The sequence below is a fragment of the Castor canadensis genome, chromosome 6 (assembly GCF_047511655.1).
Source record: "Castor canadensis chromosome 6, mCasCan1.hap1v2, whole genome shotgun sequence".
Classification (NCBI taxonomy): Eukaryota; Metazoa; Chordata; class Mammalia; order Rodentia; family Castoridae; genus Castor; species Castor canadensis.
This window is the reverse complement of record NC_133391.1, coordinates 82,522,162-82,545,666: the sequence shown is the minus strand read 5'-3', so window position 1 is coordinate 82,545,666 and position 23,505 is coordinate 82,522,162. Positions and strand designations below refer to the sequence as shown.

At 37.2% G+C, this 23,505-nt stretch overlaps 1 protein-coding gene across 3 annotated transcripts in view; it reads left to right on the top strand.

Annotated features, from left to right (window-relative positions):
* The window catches only part of Camk4 (calcium/calmodulin dependent protein kinase IV), a 225,262-nt gene that overhangs the window by 170,370 nt on the left and 31,387 nt on the right, over positions 1-23,505 (top strand). For all 3 annotated transcript variants that reach the window (XM_074076969.1, XM_020178863.2, XM_074076970.1), the window contains 2 exons: positions 20,526-20,616; positions 22,646-22,720. In XM_074076969.1, the coding sequence (XP_073933070.1) occupies positions 20,526-20,616; positions 22,646-22,720 (166 nt within the window). The remainder of the gene's footprint in view (positions 1-20,525; positions 20,617-22,645; positions 22,721-23,505) is intronic.

The following is a 23,505-nucleotide window of genomic DNA, read 5'->3' as shown; positions in this document are numbered from 1 at the left end:
GTGAATTCTAGATTCTCTCTTGGTACTTTCTCTTACATTCTATTTCCTTTGTTGGAAAAGAAACATCTCTAGTATTTGTTTTCCTCCTGTATCAGAGAAACCTGGTATTCTAGAGTATCACAAATGTTTTTTGCCTGTTAAAGGATTTTCTTTCACTCTTTACATCAAAACTTTGAAAGTAAATTACTGAGGACGTAAGTGTTAAAGTTCATGTGAGTTTGCTCAACTATTGCAAAAAGCTTCAGGGGTTGGATGTGATCTCTGCATGGATCACAGACCTCTCCTCTCTCCACTGCTCCCCGGGCTCAGATCCCAGCACTACTGACTGTGAACAGGAGCACATTATTAGTGTTGCTCTTCTTTATGTGTAAATAGAAGGAATAGAATTACTGTTCTATTACAAATGAATATATTTGGTAAATCTCTGAGAACAGTGCCTGTTAGATACTTAGTACTACAGAGAAGTTATTTTAAAATAAAAAGCATTTAAAGAAGAGTTTTGCTTCCTTCTCTTCTGTTATCTGCCTGTGCTTTAGAGGCATTGAGTTTGGGATTCCTACTCTAAATAATCAATTAGGACCTGGAATGGCTCTAGGATTCCATAGAGTAATCCTTCAAAGAAGGTTTTAGAAGACTTTGTCTTAAGACATTTTGATAATCTAGAATATAATCTAAAAGTTTGTTTAATAGAAATTAATGCTTTAATTAATATAGACGTAATATTTTTTTAACATACATATGAGGTAAGGCTTCTTAAGATCTAAAAGTAACTTCAGATTCCACATATTGAAGCCTTCAGAGTTTGGGTGAAATTGTATTCAACCCTCTTTAAATGAAATATCACAGAAAATCGGATTTCTTTGATCAATTTTCTGTACAAGGAACAGGAGACTTTACGACAGTCACAGAATCTGAAGGATCGCTATACAACCAACAGATACAGGCAAAGTTGAGCTATTTTATACTTTTCAAAAAACACCCTGAAATATTTTTAATTAATTTCAACTGATACATAAAAACATAAAAATTGTTCATATTAATGGGTACCATGTAGTGTTTTGATACATGCACACATTGCATAATGTTTAAGTCGGCTAGACATATTTATCTCCTCAAACATTTTTCCTTTCTCTATAGTTGAAACTTGAAATGAATCTTCTGTTTTCAGTACATTATCGTCATCTAAAGTTACCGTATTATGCAGTAGGATTTTAATTACCAAGTGAACTGCTAGTGTTATTCCTAGTACCTGAAAGTTAGTAGCCTTCAGTATAATTCCTCCATCAATTCTTTAATCCGGTTGATTGTGTGATATGATACATACATATAATAAAAATAATAATATACCTTTCACATGTTTAAAAAGCTTTTATTTATGTAAGTGTTCATTTTACTTCAGTAAATCTTAAAATATCTGTTTCATAAGTTATACAACTATTATGTAAGTAGAATATAAAAATGGGCAATTATTCTTCACTTGGAAGAAAATATAGCCAATGATAGTTCTTCTAGATCCAACTATTTCATAGATTTAAGAACTTCAGAATGTTTATCTCCAACCAAGAATTGTTAATCTCTTTTCTTTCCTTTTATTTATTTTTTAGTGTTGGGAATTGAACACAAGGCTTTGAGCACATTCAATCGTTCTACCACTTAAGCCACACCCCCACCTTACTATTCTTAAGATGACTTTTATTCACATTTCTATAATTTTGGATCCATTTCATTTTTGACACTGTCCTCAAACACTCCATTGGTCCACAAAAGGGAGGGAGTTCTTACTAGCCCAGGAGTAAGGTGATATCATTTTTTACTTTACTATTAGAAACCTCAGAAACTTATGGATGAATATAGCCTAAATATTCATCAATGTTAAATTAACAGTAAGGTTAATTAATATTGAGTTAAGTGCAGTGTTTCTCTAATTGCCATTCTTTCTTTAATAGCTTTAAGTGCATTTATAGGTACACCAGTAACAGTATTATGTTCAAAAAGATCTCAAATATGGACATTAATTATAATTTTAGGTATCCTGGAAAATATTATTTAGTAACATTGTCATCATCTGCTTCTGGCCAAGGTGAAGTGAAAGGTAATTTATTTACCTTTCCTTTGAAACAACAAAAGAATCAAACAAAAATATATGGAATACATTTTTCAGATACTAGACATTAGTTATCCCAGGACAGCAGTCTCTGAGAAAGGGAAACAAACAATGTGAACCCTATAACTACCCAGAGAGTGTTTCAAGGCTGCAGCAGGTGAGGGAAGAAACCCAGAATCCCAGCAGTCTCCCTGAGATGAGAAGACAGACCTGGAAGTCTGGGAGTTGAAGGAGGCTAGAGTTTACAGAACAGAGTAAAGGAGAGAAGAGAGTTGTACAACGGGAGATCTCTAAAAAGCTACAAATGTCCCTACCTTCAAATTTCCAGAAGAGTTCTGATCAGCTGTGTGTGTGAAAAAACTGTCCAAGGCCAGGGAAAGAACCGCAGTGTAGAGGTAACCACCCTGGAGGGATAGGAAGTGTTTGTGTTCCCAGTAGACAGGGTACACAAACGTACTAAAGGCTGAATGCAAACCTAAAAAGGATCAAACTATTTCCAAGTAATATAACTTAACTGCATCCAGAACAATTTTTTAGTAAAAATAATAGTAAAGTTTATTAGGAAAGAAATTTAGTATAACTGGATAATAGTGGGGAGAAATGGAAAAAAAAAAAAAAAAGAAACATTTCCTGCCCCCATGCAGGAAATGGGAGTAGAGACTCAGAATAAAATTTTTTAAATTACAAAATACTAGTATCTGTATTAGCACCCAAAAAGATAAAATTTACAATGTCTATCCTCTAGGCAAAAAATATTCATGTGAAGAAGCAGGAAGAAAATTCAGTCAATAGGAACAGGCATAAACATTGGCACATGTGAAAAAATATTAGATAAGGACATTAAAGTCATTTCAACTATATTCTACATATGCGAGGAGGTAGAGAGAAAACTGAGAATGTTAAATAGATTTATAGAAGATATTTTTAAAAATATTGAAACCAAGCAGTTGGAGATGAAAACTTTAGCATAACTGTAATATCCAAGATGAAGAGTGTATTAGGCAGAATGAACACTGTATTCATATACTTCAGAAACAAAAGAATAATGAACTTGAAAACACAGCATAAACAAACTAGTCCAGGTAAAACAAGATAACAAAGATGAAAAAGTGACAGAGCATCACTGAGCTAGAGAAAAATCTCAATATGTAAAGTTAGTCAACAAAGAGTGATGGGAGATAGGAGTATATTTAAAGAATGAATATCCACAATTTTCCAAATTTATGACATTTACAAAGTGACACATCCAAGAACCTTACCAACTCTCAATATAAGTGGCATGAATGATATCTGGAACATTATATTCCATTTTCTTTAAACTGCAGATAAAGAAAAAAATCATAAAAATAGAGAAAGATGAAATGCAAGTATGATATATTTGATACATAGTAAGAACCTGTGCAAATGCCACAATGTACCCCCACCCAGCACAACAACAAAGGAAAAAATAGAGAAAGAAAAAAGATAAATCAAAGGAACAGAGATAAGGATGGCAGCACATTTCCCATCAGGTGCTATAAGAGGCGGTGAATGACTTCGCCAAGACACTAAGAAAAATCAGAAACCTGGTATCTTAACCTCAATGAAAACAGCTTTCAAAAATGCAGGGAATGGTAGAGATGAACCAATGTCGGTTGCAATTCACATGTGCATGGAAACAATGCTAGTAATCTCTCTGTATAGCTATCTTTATTTCAAACTAGCAAAAACGCTCTGTCTTTCTTATTATCCCTTATGTCTTCTCCTCAACAAAATTGGAGAAAAGGACAGAACAGATTCTGCCTGGAAGCTGGGGTGGGAGGGTGGAGAAGGTTGGAGAAGAAGAGGGACGAGGAGGGGAGCTTGGGGGAGAAGTGACCTAAACAATGTATACACATATGAACAAACATAAAAACAATAAAAGTAAAATAAAATGTACAGAATAAAACCGTGGGGAGAGAAAAAAAAAACTGCAGGGAAACGGTGAGGTCATCAGGCGTATACAACCTGGTGCGATTCCTCACTAACAGCCCTGCGATAGCGTGGAAACTTGGCTGTGCGCTGTAAAATAGAACTGATCGAGCTGTGTAGTGTTTCAACTCTAGACTCGCTGGTGAAAAGCAGATATTGACAGTGCCTAACCAAAGAAGGAGATGAACTGAGTTTCTTAAGCTTCTCGAACCCAAAGCCACACAAGGTTATGAAATGGGATTGACATCGCAGACCATTTATTCTTTTCAAAATGTATTAGGAGCTGCCCTGCCCCAGCTCAAATAGTTCCATCATTTTAAATAGACATTTATTATAAGTGCAAAAATGCTAAACCTCTGAGTGAATTCTAGCTATTTCTAGGTATTTTGTGGCTATTTGTTGGTGTCTGCCCTTAATTATCATTAATTCACTCCTTTTATTCATCGTTTTACAAACAACTTATCAAAAATTTACTACATACCAGTCCAGTGCCAAAAGCCCATGGGTATGAAGGTGAATAAGACAAATTCTGCTCTCCAGGGAGATTTTACTTTGATTGGCAGGCACACACTTAACTGTGATAGCTCAAAGTCTTATCTTAGGAATGTGAAGAAAATGAAAATGCTATGGAATGTAGAGGAAATGTTTCATTTTGCTATGGAGTTGGAAGAAGATTTCATAGAGAAGGTAGTATTACTCTGGATTAATAAAAATTCCCAGTTACTATGCTTTATTAGCAAACTATCTCCACCATTGCGTGAAATAACCATTTTATATTTATTGTTGGTGGGTGAGGGTACATTGTGGCATTTACAAAAGTTCTTACAATATATAAAATATATCATACTTAAATTACCCCCTCCATCATTCTCCTTTCTCCCCCTTCCTCCATTCCTGGAACAGTTTCAATGTATTCCTACAGAAAACAGAAACTAGATCCGTGTCTTTCAGCCTGTACAAGTATCAACTAAAAATGGGTTAAGAACCTCAATATAAGACCTGAAACTTTGAAGTTAGTGCAGTAACTACACTGGAATTAATAGGCATAGGCAAGGACTTCCTCAAATAGAACTCAAATGGCTCAGCAACCAAGAGAAAGGATTGACAAATGGGACTACATGAAATTAAAAAGTTTCTGCAGAACAAAAGAAATAGTCTCTAACTTGAAGAGGCCACTCACAAAATGGGAGAAAATCTTTGCCAACTACACATCTGATAAATTATTAATAACCAGAACATACAGGAAGCTCAAAAACTAAACTCCCAAAAAATCAATGACCCACTGAAGAAATGGGCAAATAAACTGAACACAGCTTTTTCAAAGGAAGAAGTCCAAATGGCTAAAAACAAATGCATGAAGAAATGCTCAGCATACCTGGCCATAAAGGAAATGCAAATCAAAACCACATTTAGATTCCACCTCACTCCTGTTAAAATGGCTATCATCAAGAACATAACAAATGTTGGTGAGGATTTGAGGAAAAAGGTACCCTCATACACTGCTGATAGAATGTAAATTAGTACAACTGCTATAGAAAACAGCATAGATTCTCCTCAAAAAACTATAAACAGAACTGCCATATGATCCAGCAATTCCACTCCTAAGGCTATACCCTAAGGAATGTGAGTCAGTTTACAACAAAGGCACATGCACACTCATGCTTATTACAGCAGCACTATTCACAATAGCTAAGCTATGGAAACAGCCAAGATACCCCACTACTGACTTATGGATTAAGAAAATGCTGTATTTATATACAATGGAATTTTACTCAGCCGTGAAGAAGAATGAAATTTTGTCATATGAGGTAAGTAGATGGAACTGGAGAACATCATCTTAAGTGAAACTAACCAGGTTCAGAAAGCCAAACATTGCATGTTTTCTCTCCTATGTGGAATATAGACCTAATACAAATGCAAAATATATTATGGAAAACAGGTGACACTACTAGGAGGTCATATATGAGAGAGGGAGGATAAAAGAAAGAAGTTAAGAAGGTGAATATGGTTGATGTACTTTCCATACAAGAATGAATATAGAATTTTTAAGCCTGTTGAAATCACCATAAGAAGAGAACTGAAGTAGAAAAAAGAAAAACAGAAGAAGAACCAATTCAGGAAGTAATACATATATACATTGGAATGTCACAAAGAAACTCCTTGTGTAGCTATCTTAAACAAACAAAACTGTAATTTTTTTTTCTTTCACAAAACTGGAGAACAGGAGGACAGAACAAGTCCTGCTTTGGGGGGTGGGTGCCAGTGGGAGGGGAGAGGAGGTAAGGAAAGGGTGTGGGAGGGTGAATATGGTGCAAATACTGTGTACAGATGTATGTGAATGGAAAATGATACCTGATGAAATAAAAATGATTTTATTATTTTTATATCTTCTCTGGACTTCCAAAAGACATAATGGGAATGATAGTTATATTTGCTCCACAGTATCTAGGGTCTTAGCTGAGAAAACTCATGTGTTTGGGGGGCTTGACGGTTGGAGGAGGGAATCACCTAGAACTGTCTGCAATTGATCATGTCTGTTACATGAGACCTTAGGGGATCTGTCAATGGAAAAACTACACTAACTTCTCCATGTGGCAGCCTGCACAATCTACATTTGGCTCATCCATCATTCAGTATTATGGCCTTGGAACAGTCAGACTTTTCATGCTGCAGCTCAGGGATCCACAATCAACATAGAAGGAGGAGGTGCATTAGCTTTTATTATTATCTAAGCAAAGCAGTCTCTACCACTTCCTCTGCATCCCTTGGGTACCAGCAAGTTTCAATTCCACCCAGATTCAAGGAAGAGATAATAAGGTTCCACCTCTAGATGGAGAAGTAGCAAATTAAGAAAGAGCATGTGAGGTGAGTGACACTATTTCCAGAATCTCTAGAAAATAAATTTTGGTACATGAAAAGCTATTACTATCTGGGGACAAAGTGGGAATGTATATAGCATGACAGGAACAGTGACACTGTTGGCTTATGCATGGTAAGGATTGCCCAGGGAGGATGCATGGCCACAAATGGGGTGCATGCCAACAGGCCTTTTTTTTTTTTTTTTTGCTGGGGAAATTAGACTTCAGCTTGTAAGCAATGAGATTTCAGCTTAAAGTGACTTGTTTTTGTTTTCCAATCAAGGATTGTTTATCATGAGTTAATCTATGACTTAGGAAGATGACCCAGATGTATGCCATGGTTAAAAGACAAATGCAGGAGTACAAGTGGAGAAGAAGGAGTATATACCAAGCAGCGGCAATGTAAATGAAAAACAAATGAGATGAGTAGATGTGAGTGGAATTGTGATTGGCTTGTGAGAGAAAAGGGAGCATAAAGAATGACTAAATAGATAAGAATGACTGCCCTTGAGGCACAACTGTAATCCTAGCTATTTAGGAGGCTGAGATTGGGGGATTGTGGTTTGAGTCCAGCCTGAACAAGTAGTTCACAAGACCCCCATCTCCCAAATAACCAGAGAATAATAAACTGGAGGTGTGGCTCAAGTGACTGCTTTTGCCTGGGGACTTTGGCTGATGTGAGTTCCTCTGGCCCTGAGGTTCAGTGTGGAACAAGGCTTATGACAGACCCAGCAGTCAGATGAGCCTAACCAGGCCAGTTGGTCTGGTCATAGAGATGGTTCTCATCTGTTCTGTGGACAATTCTGAAATCACCATAGAGTAGAGGTTAAGGTCAAGGACAATGGAGGTGGCAGGTCTCCAAAGCAGATCTGACTCAAAAATGCAGTATTCACTTTTAAATTCCTACTTAAATTTATGTATATTGATTCTAAATTTTCTGAAGAGTGGAGAAGGGCGAGTTCATGCCAGTTAGCTTTTCCTCCCACTAGCAAAACTGTAGCCAGAACACTGTTTTCTTTCTTTAATCACTGCTGCTTCTTTGTCCTGTTAGATTTTTTAAGAGATTCAAACTTCCTCCTACAACTCCTGAGACATTATCAATTAACCACACACAGCCCATCGAACACAGCATAGCTGTAATTAAACCAAATTACTATGTAGTATCTTTCATTACACAGTGACACAGTTTTTGTTAGGACCATCGAGAGTTTAATTATATGTCTAGACACCCCCTGAATTCAGAGCAGCCCTATTGTCTTTGTCTCTTTCAAAGACCATTTGAGTTTTTGATGATGGCAATTTTTAAAGACTAAATGATCAGATATGTTTGGGGTTTTTCTCTTTTTTCTTTTTTTAGTCCACATTCTTTATTAATGCATACTTAATTTAGGAATCACTTATACATTTTTAGATGTAATTTTTTGCGTGTGTGTGGTAGTGGTACTTAGGTTTGAGCTCAGGGCCTTAGGCTTGCTAGGCAAGTGCTCTACCACTGAGCCATGCCTCCAGCTCTTTTTACTTTAGGTTAGTTCTTTTAGACAGAGCCTCACTTTTTGCCAAGGCTGGCCTGGGATTGTGAGCTTCATGCTTATGCCAACATAGTTGGGGCTGTAGGTGCACACTACTACACCTGGCTAATTTGTTGAGATAGGGATCTTGCTAACTTTTGTCTAAATTGGCCTTAAACTTCCATCCTCCTGATCTCTGCCTCCAGAGTAGCTGGAATTATAAGCTTAAGCCACTAGAGCCAGCCTGTATGTAAATGTTTTTGAAGAAAAATATAAATTTTCACCCTTTATCATGTTGATATATCTTTCATTTGCATCCCAAAACTGTTTTCTTTCTCTAATATATCTCAAATGTTCACTCTTGTTTTTAATGTATGAAACATTAATGTATATTTACAATGTATATTTAGTGTATAAAGCATTTAATGTATAAAGCACTCTTATTTTTACAATGTAAAGCAGAATCATTTTTTATTGCAGAATTGCTTTTAATAATGTTACTTCCTGCTTCCATGTCCTTGTGATGATGCTGACCTCTTTTCCTGAGGGTGCAGCGACTTCTCCATCCATCCTCAGTCTCACCATGGCAGCTTTTCTGGACACCAAAGAGTCCAGCCTCTCTTGCGGCCACACTCCAGGTCCCAGGGCCTGCCCGACTAGGTCATGCAGATCCAGTGGCTCCCCTCACTTCTCTGTGTCCAACCCAGTGTCCTTCCTTCCCCTTAAAGAACTTGCTTGCTTCTCTGTAACTTCAGCTCATCTTTGTACCTTTCCCAAGTGACACGTTATTTCCCACATACCACCACTAATTCCACTGAATTAGTCAACCTTTTCCAATCCTAGAATCTCACCTTTCTTGAGACCAGGCCACATGCAGGTAGAGTAAGAACGTGAGTTCTTGGGCTGTGTGTCTTAGCAGCCTTCTCTCATCGCCCCATGGACAAGTGCCTCACCGCATTCTCCAGCTCTAATCTTTACACAGGAATTGTATTCGGATTCATTTGTTGACCACCTGGACTTTACTTCAACTTTCTTTATATACTTGTATTATGTTGGCATAAGATTTGTCACTTTAAATCTGGACACAGAGTTTGCTATTGCTTTTTTGTATGATACCTGACTTAAAATGATAACCATTCTCTTAATAATGGTTACTATTAAAAGTAATAGTGTTTCTGTAAAAAAAAAATTGGTGGTACTGAGGTTTGAACTCAGAGCCTCATGCTTGCTAGGCAGGTACTTTACCACTGGAGTGATGCCTTCACCCCTTCTTTTGCTTTAGTTATATTTTGAATAGGGTCTTGCATTTTTTCCCAAGGCTGACCCAGGGCTGGGATATTCCTATCTATGCCTCTGAGTAGCTGGGATTACAGGCAATGATCCAGCATGCCCAGCTTGTTGACTGAGATGGTTCTTACTAACTTTTTGCCTTGGCTGGCCTCAAACTGCAACTTTCCTGATCTCCATCTCATGAGTGTTTCAGTAAAATCATAACTGCATGAATGTTTTAGGTTTTTGAGTTAAATCTAAGGCAAGTAGTATAGATAAAATTATACTTTCCACCAGTGCCATTTTTAGTATAATTCATTTTTAGTATATATTTAATAAAATTTTATGACATGCACATGTCTAAATAGACAGGAAAATGAATTTCAGACCTGTCAAAAGTATCCATGCTCCTCCATGCTAATTTAGTACACCAGAAGATTCAAATCACAATCAGAAAGAAATGGAGTTTGTCTCTTCTCTGTGACCTCTCCTGTTGGCTGCTGTACCCTGACCACCTCCTCCCTATGCTTCCTTAACCAACAGCCCTGATAATTATCCTCTCTGCCAGCATCCTGTTTCCATTCCCCTGACACTACTGCCCCAGGAAGCACTGTCCATACAACTTTGCTTTACCCAAACGCTTCTGGGCTGTGCCCAAGTCTGAAAGTACAATGAGCACATCAAAACATAGCTGCCTGCAGGCAGCATCCAGCAGGACATCTTCATTGTAAAGGGAGGACATTTAGCTGTCCACTGCTCACTAGGGGAGTGTTGTAGCTGGTCGTATGTTACTTCTTTAGCTACTTGGCTTTTGGGTCACCACTTCACTTCCATTTGATTATGCTGGTAAGTATCCTTCATGAATGTTTCAGACATGAAGAGGATGGAAGAAAAAAACAAATGGATAAATTTTCAACAGCCAAACTCCCAGAGGCTGTATTGAATATTCTGATCAGCCTGAAAGGTTGTGAAGAAATTAACTCAGCCACAACTACCAACTTAATGCCGGTATGGAACAGAAGCTAAGTATGTAATTTTCCAAAATGTCATTTGAAAGATGATACTCTTCCTCTTGATCTTACAGTTAAAATGTTCTTACTGGTAACAGTATAAATCTCATTCATCTAATACTTAGTGAACACTTTTGAGGTAAAAAAGTGTTAGTAGCCAACAAAAATAGTGCATGTTTTATTAGCACAGAGATGCTAAAAGTCTTACATTAGCTAAATATATCAAAGTAATATAGAAATACATTGCCACAACGTAACACACAATTTTCTTTTTAACAACTTTAACTTCTATTGCAAATGAATAAAAGGTTCAGAGTACCATCATTCTTCAAGTATGCACAAGTTAGTACCTAAAATGTAAAGCAATGTGCACATGTTTAAGAAAATTGAGTTACTTATTAATCATTCAAAAGCATTTATCAAGTGTGCACTTATGTCAGGCACTGTGAAGAAAATGAAGTATACAGAAGTTCTCTTTGTCTTCATGGGCTTTTCAGTCTAATGAAGAAGACATCTTGAACAGGAAGACTGCAAAGAAAAGCACATGCCATAAAGAGAAACAGGAAGGAAGCACCCAGGAGAGGACATAGAATGGGCACCTCTATCAGTTTGGAGGAACAGATACAGCCTTCCTGAGCAAGGACATTACTGAGGATGGGGATTGCTGGGCAGATGAAGAAGGGTGAAAGGCACTCCAGGCAGAGGATGTAGCCAGGTGAGAAAGAGATTAGGGCTTTCCAGGAATTGAAAGGAAGTCTTTGCACAAAGTAGGAGTAGGGAAAGTGGAAGAATAAGAAGCTGGAAGAGGATATGAGGACTAGGTCTTCAAACCCTTGAAGGCATGGACAAAGTAATGGGAAACCATTAAGGAGTTTCCCAAAGTGAATAAATAGTGGGATTTCCTGTGCTTTCTGTGGAGAATAGTTAGAAGGGAGCAGATTGAAAGTCAAAGAGAGTATTTAAGGGACAGCTATTGGCTTCCACTTGAGACCATGAGAATGACATGAAGAAACAGGACTACTGCAGAATTAAAATGGACAGAATTCAGTTGTGAATTGGATGGAGACAATGAGGGAGAGAAGAGAATCAGTTTCTGACTTAAACACTTGAGTTGACCAAGCTGCCACATTTTGAGGTAGGAAAAAGTAGAGGAAGATGGATGGAGAATTCTGGCCAAGAGTGCAGTCGTAAACATGCTGAATTTAGGAGTCTGTGAGAGGACTAATTGGAAAAGAGACATGGGTGGGTGAATCAAAAGTCCTGGAGAGTAAGAGACAGGTTTAAACTGAATATCCTTTTGGATACCATCATGGAATGATCTTTATATTCTTAAATTACTAGCAGTATAATTGCATAGAGCCCAGACATGGTTGCCAACTAAATGTATCATGTATATATTATATTCAGGCCACATTATTTGTGGCAGATGTATGGCAGCCAGATAAGAAAACATGAAATACCTGTCACTTATATTAAATTTACTTTTAATTCATTTCCAAGTTACAGTTCAATTTTGTCTAAAAATATTAAATTAGTCATAATCTCATCACACAATTTCTTTTACACTCACGTGCAGTCTTTGTGCTGTAAAGGAAGCCAGCAGAAGAAAATAGACAAAAGTGCACAAAGGAAGAAACAGCAGAAGATGAGGCTGAGAGGACAACCTCTGAAATATTGGAGAGACAAACTCAGAAAAATTCACTTACTGATTCACATACCCTTCAAATAATTACTGAACATCTACTGAACACTAAAGCCTGTTTTCAATTCTAAAGCAAGCATCATAGATTTAAAGAATGTCTCATTTGATCTGTGTAGGGTAAAGTAAGACAGTTTTTAACTTATTTGCCAACATTTACAATTTGGAATATTTTACAGAAAAAATTTGGAATTTCTACCTTTTCTTGAAAAAATCAGAAGAGCTAAGTAACAACACAGGGTCTGTGTTCCTGCCTGGCAACAATGGCTGAACCTGAGCCACCATTGACTCCTAAAGGGTCTTGCAGGGTCTTGCTCCCTCCGGGACCCAGTCCTTCCAACTTTCCAGTGTCTTTTTTTTTTACTTGTTGTTGAGTTCTTTCATTTTTTAAGAGTTTCTTCCTGACCTACTCAAGAAATACAAAATCAAATACAACATTGCTGCTGCCTCCATCCCAAAGTGAAAAGGTGCTGATGATTTTAAGAATGGCCATGAGAAGACTTGCACTTTAAAAAATTGCTCTTGTGTCAATGTGAAGCATAGACTGAGGGGAGCAATGCTGGAAGGTGGGAAGATGTCAGTTAAGCTGGTTATCAGAGTCATTGAAGGAACAGATGCATGTAGGAGATAGAGGACACATGAGCTACCAAGGGATGAGCCCATACTCAGTGATGCCCTGGGTGGGTTAGGTAAAGGAGATGCACAAGAGCAGGGTGATCCCAAGTTTGGTAAATTGGATGGTATCATTTGTAGGGGATTGGAATAGAGGTCCAGAAAGAGGATATTAAGGTAAATCCTACATTTAGTTTTGAAAATACTGAGTCTGCCACACCTGTGAGACATCCCAAAAGAATGTAAAGTTGAAAGTTACTTAATCCAGAGTAACAGGGAAGTTTGGGCAGACAAGGGAAATTTGAGACACAATGGGGAAAATGTTACCTTATTTTGTGGCTTTGGATGGGCTCGCCCCAGAAACACAAGCAAAACAGAGGGTCCTGAGCAAGTGAAAGTCACAGAGCCTGGGGAGCAGACCAAGGAGAGAACAGAGAAGTGAGGAAAGCCAGGCAGCCAGTGTCAAGAACACCAGGAGATGAGTGTCTAAAGGAGAGAAAAGTCATGTGGAATGAGTTAGAAAATGTATGCTGGGTTTGATGTGACAAAAGTAAGTTTACATTGTGTAGAAGAATACATGAGAAGAGAGAAAATGCCATCCTTGCCTGGAGATGGCATTCTTAGGATGACTGGTGAACTAGAGCACAAATAGTTGAATGCAGCTAGAGCAGGATGAGAACACAGAGGTGGGGGTTGTTTCGCTTTTCTTGTTATTTTTGATGACCACAGCACCTGTTCTAGAGCATATTTTTGAAATGAGAGGTGAGAAAGAGGAGGAGGTGAAGAGAAGGTGGGGAGACAGGGCAATGCCACTCAGAATGCAGAAGGGCATGGGATGAGATCCAAGTTGCACTAAGGGATGATTCTTGAAGAACTAGGGGGAAATCCCAGGAAAACCGAGCATAGAGAAAATAACAGGCTTTAAAATGTGACTATTTTTTTTAATTTAGTAAAAATGTATTGAGAATTAATTTTTTTATTCATTTATTCATATGTGCATACATTATTTGGCCATTTCTCCCCCTTATTCCCCACCCTCTTCCTTTTTAAGAAGCCTCCAAATATTTTTCCAGAGTGGTTGTACTAGTTTGCATTCCTGGTGGAGAATCTAAACATAGATCAGCCATGCGATCCAGCAATACCACTTCTGGGGATATACCCAAAGGAATGCGACACAAGTTTCTCCAGAGGCACCTGCACACCCATGTTTATTGCAGCACTATGCATAATAGCCAAATTATGGAAACAGCCAAGATGCCTCACTATCGATGAATGGGTCAAGAAAATGTGGTATTTATACACAATGGAATACTACTCAGCCATGAAGAAAAATGAAATCTTATTTGCAGGTAAATGGATGGAACAGGAGAACATGATTCTGAGTGAGGCTAGCCAGGCTCAGAAGACCAAAAATCGTATGTTCTCCCTCATATGCAGACTTGAGATCAAGGGCAAACACAACAACGGATTAGACTTTGATCACATAATGAGGTGAGAGCACACAAGGGAGGTATGAGGATAGGTAAGAAACGCCACCCTCCCCCCCAAAAAAAGATAGCATTTGATGTCCTGAATGCAAAGGAACTAATGCAGAAACTTTAAAGCAATAGAGGCCAATAGGAGAAGGGGACCAGGAACCAGAGAAAAGGTTAGTTCGAGAAGAATTAATTTAGAAGGTAACACACATGTACAGGAAATCAATGCGAGTCAACTCCCTGTATAGCTATCCTTATCTCCACTAGCAAAAACCCTTGGTCTTTCCTATTATTGCATATACTCTCTCTTCAACAAAATTAGAGATAAGGGCAAAATAGTTTCTGCCTGGTAGCGAGGAGGTAAGGGGGGAGAGGGAGGGAACAGGGAGAAGGGGAGGAGAAATGACCCAAATACTGTATGCACATATGAATAAAAGAAATTAAAAACAAAAAGGGTTCCTTTTTCCCCACATCCTTGCCAACACCTGTTGTTGGTGGTGTTTCTAATGATGGCTGTTCTAACAGGGGTGAGGTGGAATCTTAATGTGGTTTTGATTTGCACTTCCTTTATGGCTAGAGACGATGAGCATTTTTTTCATGTGTTTTTTGGCCATTTGAATTTCTTCTTTTGATAAATGTGACTATTTATCAGTGATAAATACTGTGTATCTTAGTGCTGTGTTTTATAATTAACAAAATTATTATAAGAATGTTTCAAATGCTAACTAACACAACCTTTGTTCCTTTTCTAACTTCTAAACATTCTTATCATAATATGTGATATATTCTATCTATTTATAAGTTACACTGTATCCTTTGGGTAAAGACTATGGTAAGTCATGAAAAAATATGTAAAAATTTTCTATTAAAGTAGCAAAGAAATCAAAAAGCAAATAGAGGTGAACTAGGGCTGTAGCTCAGTGGTAGAGCATTTGCCTCATATGCTTAAGACCCCAGGCTCAATCCCCAGTACCACCAAAAAAGGGGGGGAAGAGGTCAAACTAAGTTAGTGATTACAATTGAAAAACCTCTTTTTCACTGAGTTTTTAGGTAACAAACAGAAGAAGAAAATATAATGAATTTCAAAACAAGCATTTTCTTACCAAAGTACGTGATACTTCAGGAAAGAGCAAGTTTTCCAGATCGCAAAGGATTTTTAAACATGATTTATTTCACAAGGGACATGAAATAACAACAATGGTAGGGTCCTAATAGGGAGAAGAATATTTACTATGTACTCACAGTCATGAAGTGCTAACACACCCATCTCTAATTATCACTGCAACCCACAGAGGGAGCATTGCAAACAAGAGAACTGAGAGTTAGGAAGGGGACATGTTGTTTAAGTCACATGGCTAATAGATGGTGCACTCTGGTAGATTGCACCAAAGCATCTCTCCAGAACGTGTTCATTAATGGTTATTTTTTTAAATGCCTAAAAATCCTCAATATGTTTATTTCTTATATCAGCCCTTGTTCAAGACTGAGAGGATGATATTAAAATAGAATTTAAGAAAGACATGCCCTTGGCACCAATACATTCAATTTATTAAAATAAAGTCTTCAACAGTGTAATTGTTTCTTATCTATTATTTGGTGGTACTGGGAGTTGAACTCAGGGGTTTGCACTTGCTAGGCAGGTGCTCTACCACTTGAGCCACAAACCCAGCTCTTTTTGCTCTGGTCATTTTGGAGACAGAGTCTCACTTTTTGCCCAAGTTGCCCTGGACCACAATCCTCCTATTTTAAGCTTCCCCCCATAGCTGGGATGACAGGTGTGTGCCACCATGCCCAATATTTTTTTCTTTTTTTGATGGTACTGGGGTTTGAACTCAGGGCCTCACACTGCTAGACAGGCACTCTACCACTTGAGCCACTCTGCTAGTCCATTTTTATGTTAATATTTGAGATAGAGTCTCTGGAACTATCTTTTCCAGGCTGGCCTTGAACCACAATCCTCCTGATCTCTGCCCAGCTGGGATTAGAGATGTGAACCACAGGCACCCAGCAGTTGTCTTTTCTTTTGAGTTAGAGTCTTACAACTTTTATTTATTTTATTTTATTTTATTTTATTTATTATTATTGGTGCCTGGACTGGCCCAGAACTGAGATCTTCTAGATCTGTTTCCCACATAGCTTGGGATAACGTGTGGCCACCACATCTCCAAGCTATTGGTTCGGATGGGGTCTCACAAACTTTATGCCCAGACTGGCCTTGAATGACAATCCTCCTGATCTCAGCCTCCAAGTAGCTAGGATTACAGATGTGAGGCACCAGTATTTAGTTTTTGTTTCCTATCTTGACTACTCTAAAGACAAACTTATATATGTTATCATATACTTTCTGTTAAAAAAGAAAAACTGCACTCAAAAACATGAGCTAGTAAATTGTGCTTCCCTGCCTCCCACTCTTCCTTCCTTCTCCTCCTTTTTACTCCTTGAACTGTTAATTGATTTGTGCATAACTCATTATTTGCTGCCCAATTTATTTATCAAGAGCTATCAATAAAGGTTATCTTTATTAAGGTAACCTTTAGTAATTAGATACTATAATTTTCAGATTTATATCTCTTAAATTTACACTAACATAAATTTTAGAAATCCTTTCTCAAATTGATGTTTACATTTTTTTTCAGATTCCTTGCTTCTATTATTGCTTATGTTTAACACTTGTTTTATTCTGTAATGCCCAGTTATTGTTTTTTTCTCTACTTCTCTGTTTATATTGTATCCTCATGATATATATAACCTGTACCTAAAATCATAATGTCTTGACATCATTTGCCCATAATTGGATATTTCTTTATTAGTCGAACTAAACCATTAAAAATATTGGAAATCTCTATATACATTTTCCACAACTTTGAGGAACATTTTATCCCTGACTCCCTTATTTAAACTACTAATCCGGTAAATAATGCTAGATTTAACTAACTTGAGGAAAAGCTCTTTGGAGTCCTTGGTGATTAGTAATATCTTCCCTTTTTTAATATAAAATGTTCCTGAAAACCTGTGGTCTACAAGAGTGTTGCTGCTACTAAAAATTGTAACTCCTTGGGGAAGACCAAGGCGCATACTCCACATTTTCCTTCTTTCTGACTTCCTGTCTTTAAGATAATGTAAAATTTAGAAATATTATAGCTCAAAGGCTACCAGTGGCTCTAAACAAAAACAGTGATGATTCTTGCCATTTTTCCAATCAAATACACTTAAATGTATATGGTTACATCATGACTTCTGGTAATCCTGCTACATAAAGTAATTATAGCAAATTATCCCTGCATATCTCTTTAAAAGTCAGAGCCAAGACCTTTAACATTTCATTGCTTTGTTTCATTTTTTCTGTTTGTTCCTCTGGTAGTGCATAGCTCTTAATTTTATTATTTTCTCTAAAACTTTCCTTCTTTATCCAGTCTAGATGTCTTTTATGGAGTGCCAAAGTGTCTTTCCTTATTACTAATTTTTTTAACTTGCACTTAGAACACAACCATGATTTATGTTCAAAAATTCAGAACAACATTTAATGAGAATTTTCCTATAATTAGTACTTTGCTAAACCAAAACTTAACAGGTCTGATGAAATTATCAGTTATTGTTATTGAATTGCTAATTTTAGTGTCACTTTCTTTTCAAAGAGGTGGAGCTTCTAAATTAGGTACGATTAGTGGGAAAATCAATATTTTTTTCCTATTGGTCCAAACTATGCAATTTTTATGTATGTCCCAAAGCTTTCAGATACTTCTATCTTCCCTCTTCAAACCTAGCATAAATCAAGATACGGTGTCTTCCTCCTTGGGGATATGGTGGGTGTTCTCTGGGGATCATAAAAGCTTGACCTTCGCCTCTCATTTCTCTTCTTTTACTATTACACATATCCCTCACATTTTTCTCCCCTCTTCTCATTATTATGTTCCTCTCATCCCCTCCCCTGAATTAATCAAATGATAAGGATTTACTGAGCAGCACCTTGGGACTCATGTAATAGGCAAAGGTGTGGGTTCTATTGCCAAGTAAGTGAGTGAGAGTTCCAAATACAAGTGCAGTGACATTGTGCCTATCTCTTGGCCTATTTGTGCTCAGTTTCCTCATTTGCAAAACAGATGTTAGATGACTTACCCATAGAGCTGTCGTGAACATTAAATGAGCTAATGGATATAAGGTATTTATTTATGGTAGTTCTTCAAATATACTGTTTAAAACATGTAAGATATTATCTACATGTGATAATTACCTAATGTAATGAGTGAGCTAGACCTAATGAGACATGAGCAAGGCCAATTTTCTATTTTCTCACTGTCATGCTGGCAAAGCTACTCTACAAATCCATTCTTCCCCTTCATGAATAAAATTTCAGATCATCCCCACAGCTTTTTGAGTCTCTCTTGGGTATAGCATGAGCCAAAATTTTAGCGTTTTATCCAATTTTAAACTTCTGACTTCCCCCACACTGGACCTTGGAGATCTATAAGTATGGAGGGTAGGGATACTTGTTAGTTTTTTCTCTTTTCCTTGCCCTATTCTAACCAGCTAGCTGGTGTTTCTGGCCCTTCCAGGTTTGGAATGTGGGTAGCAGCAGGAGGGCAAGAGGAAATGGAAGATACTTAGACCAGAGAAGTTATGGTGTGACAAATTAAAACAAGAAAGACAAATCAGCAAAAGATTAAAAATATATATTTAGCCAAGTATGTGTGTGTATATGTATCTATATAGAGATAGATGTATACTGTTTGTATGGGTGAAAACTTGATGGATTCTTTTTTAGGAGAGCAATTTTGCAGTATATATTAAAATAAAAACTCTACACACCTTTTGATCCACCACCTAACCCGCTTCTGTCCAAAGAAATAGTGGCAGAATTACCCAAATATACAAGTGATAGAACACTTATTACTGCATTTCCTGTAAATTTTTTAAATCAAAATCAACTTGAATGTCTATCCAAAAGGAATAACAAAATTATGATGGACCCAACACAAAGGATGCAAGAGTTATATAGAATAAGGTAAAGTGAGTAGAAAAGGTTTTAAATATTAACTGAAAAAAGTGTGTAAAGATTCATGTTAATGATAGATTTAAGTAAGAAAATCAAGTAAGAACATTGAGAAAAGCAGATATGTCTCCTTAAATACATATAGTTATGTTTATAAATGCACAGAGCACAAAAGTTCAAACCAACTTCTTAAAGTTCAGACTGATGAGCAACTACTTTTGAAGAAAGGCTAGAACTAGGGGAGAGAGTCAGGTACAACTTTAGCATTTACAGTGAGAATGCCACATGGGTGATTACATGGAATTTTACAAAATAATTTAAAATATAAAATGAGTGGAACTGCAAGAAGTGACCTTTAAGGTTCAGCTTAAATAAAACTTCCAATTTATGTACAGCAGTTGGATTTACTAATTCTCAGAAGAGTCTATGAACGCATTCATCACCATCAAACAATAGTTATTAAAGATAGTTCTATATAACAGCTACTCACATCTAAATGTTCAAGCAGTAATTATGAATTATTTCTATGGTTGTGAGTTTCTAAGATCACATATACAATTAAGTTTTTTGATATAACTAGACAAATTTCAATATATTGCACTTTGACCTTTTGTACTAAGAATTAACCCATTCCAACTGATGCAGTAACATGCCAATAGAGAACTGCAGTATTCACTGAGGAACAAATATTTCATTCTTGGAATGATTCTAAACATTCCAAGTTGCATTTTATGTTCAGTTAACTACTTATAAATTGTTAGTTTGTTTTGTCTTGTTTTGTTTTTTTACTGTGCTGGGATCGAACCCAGCACCTCCTACATGCTAGATAAGGGCTCTACCACTAAGTTACACCCTTAGATCTAACAAGCTATTTGTTAATGTGTATAGTTTAAAACATATTTTTTCTTAGTGATATTTATTTTTAATTCATACTATGAGTGTTTTTGAATCACAAACATAAGTTTATGATGAGTCTTAAAAGACTAAATATGGATGTTGGAACCATAAACAGAATTACACAAATGTTACTTCATTATTTTCCCTATGTAGTACCTACATGAAAATGGGATTGTCCATCGTGATCTCAAACCAGAGAATCTTCTCTATGCAACTCCAGCCCCAGATGCACCTCTCAAAATCGGTAAGAACTTTTCATGATATTCCATGACCCCTTTTTCCAGAGCAGAAGAAATTCATTCTGTGGAATTTAAAAATGTTGCTCCAACCAGTTTTGCCCTGTCAAATTTCCTCTAACATTTGACATCTGTGGAGGAATAATACATTGGTTTGGAAGTTTGTGCTCTTTCCTGGAATGTTAACCTGGAAATTATTGCTGGACATTGGTGTTCCATTGAATCAGGACTCTTAGCAATGATGATGACTTCAGGAGATAACTTTGTGTTCTGTAGATAAACTTGATTAGTGTATAGTAAAGAAATGACAGAAAACCTAGCCCTTTTTTGAGAGTTTTCAACTTTTAATCTGCAAGTTATTTGCAGGTTAGTCTTAGATAATGAAGAACTTTGACAAATGATACTTAGTGCATATTAGTGAATGTAGGTTCTGAGTTACTTGTTTATGTGAATAGAGATAAATTAAGGTCTGTATTTCCCAAAATGTGCCCCCACAGGATACTGGTGCCTCATTAGGTTAAATTAGGGTGAATGAGTCCCTTTTTTGAGAGGGGGATTTAAGCAGTTTCCAGGGGTGCTATGCTTGGTCAAATATGTTAGGAAAGGGCACCTTAAACAAGATTTTTATTTCTGCAGGACTTCCAGAACCTTCAAAAAAGTTCATTTGCACACTGACATATCATCTAGTGCATTATATGGCTTTTTACCAAACCTTATTGACTCTGGAAGCCTTTCCCCCACCCGCATAAGATGAGCTTTGAGAATTTATGATCTATACAAAGAACACTCAAATCGTCAGTTAAATCAGCATGTTAACAAAAATATGCTAAATGTTACGTTCCAAAGCAAATCTTCATTTTCAAAATCATTTAAAATTTATTATAGATGAACTATCCTTCACAGAATCTGTACTAAATCCTCTGAAGGGCATTGCCCTTCTATGCTGCCCTTCACAGGGCTCAGCTGATGCGCTCACTGCATTTACAAGTGTTAACACCTCTGAAAATTAAGTTGTTCTATCACAGAAGAGCTCAGACAACAGAATGTGCCTTAGGACTGCAAGAACCTAAAGAAGAATCGTGAAAGTCCTGCTGGGCAGCCAGCTTGTTCCCATAATCACTCCTGAAAGGCAGTGGACAGCAGGGAGTTTCCATTTCCTTTGACATCACTTTCAAAGACCTAATCCTTAAAGAAATGGTCTTTAAATGGATGGATAGATACTAATTTAGGCAGGAGAGACTTTCTTTCTGAAGGGCTTCCTGCTGCTTTGACTGATAAGGACCAGGCACCTGCCTGGAAATGTGGGCTGATCTGTGAAGTCTAAAATGGCATCCATTCTGCACCTGCCTCTCTTGAAGAATGGCCTCGAGCACTTTCCTGATACTTCCTGAGAGCACAAGAGAGAGAAATTCAGCCCAGCAATAGATCTTAGTGGTAGCAGCTTTGGTCATATTTTACCTGGGTAATACTCTCAGGAATAAATAAAAAGGATTTTTGCTTAAAAAATGTCTTATATCCATCATATGAGAGTTAATTCTCACCTGTCAGCTATGCTAGGGACTGATATTATTTCTTTTCAGTCATAATAAACCTTTTGATATTTCTGTTTATTTTCATGACATTTATCAAAGTTTAGTTTTTATTCCCACAGATGGATTCAGGTTCTGCATTATGTCACTTAAGCCCTTATTGTCCCTTGTACTTACTGTCACTTAAATCTCACAATTAATAACATCAGACAAAACAACTATTACATCTCTTACCTTACTAACTAGTACCTGGAAAATATAGAGAAAAGTAGAGATTAAATGTAAATTTATTTGTAAATGTACTTGGTAGTATATTTTTCTTCAATTTAAATACTTGAACTACCTCTCCTTCCTCTCATGTGACTTGTCCCCTCCCACACCCACCACACTATCAAATACAAAAGCAAGCAAACAGATCAGCAAACTCAGTTTATTTTTTTAAGAACAGAAGTATTTATAAAAGCTGAGCAAGGACTTGCTTCATTAAATTCTTTTCTTGTGATTATAGCTGATTTTGGACTCTCTAAAATTGTGGAACATCAAGTGCTCATGAAGACCGTATGTGGAACCCCAGGGTACTGCGGTATGCTCTTTGATACTGACATTTTACCTTCATTGAAATCTATTTTTATTTAGTGACCTGGTTTTATTTTTAATTCCTACTGTCTCTATTTATAAATGCTTAAAATTTGGTGTGGATGTCCATGACTCAGTCATACATAAATGATACTCAGACCACCTCTCGTTCTTCCCGAGGAGTTCAATGATGGGAGGTTTAGGACATCTCTAGTCTTTTGGGAGGAGCTACTCTTGGACCCAGGCGGAAGTAGAAAGACAACCACCAGGGAAGATGGAATAGCAGAGTCTGTGGCTGGACTTAAAGCCAGGAGTCCTTTGTCATTTTCCTTCCTTTGGAGTGTGTATGAGGAAAGTGGGTACGCTAATTCAGATGGCATATTAAGACAACAGTGAGAATTGGTCAGGTCCTAGTGTGGGCACCCAAACAAAAAGGCATGACTCTCATTGTAGTGGCTTATCTGTAGTATCAAGAAAGAATGGCATAAAATACGTAACTAGAAAAAATGGATTTATTTACAGTTTGGGTCCAAATTAGAGAGAGTAGCATTCTCTGTGTCCACCATCTCCATAGCAGAGTTACAATTCTAGAAGGGCTGGAACAAAAGCCAGGAAATATGCATGTGCAGCAGAGCCTACCATGGGCACCAGTTAATTGGCTGGGAGATAAGCCTTTTCTCCTGGCACCAGGCCTTCTGGGTATGGGCAATTGTCTCTGCTCTCAGCATGATATTTCTTGTAGGGAGCTGGGACTAACAGGACTTTTTTTTAATCCTAATTTTGAAGAAGTGC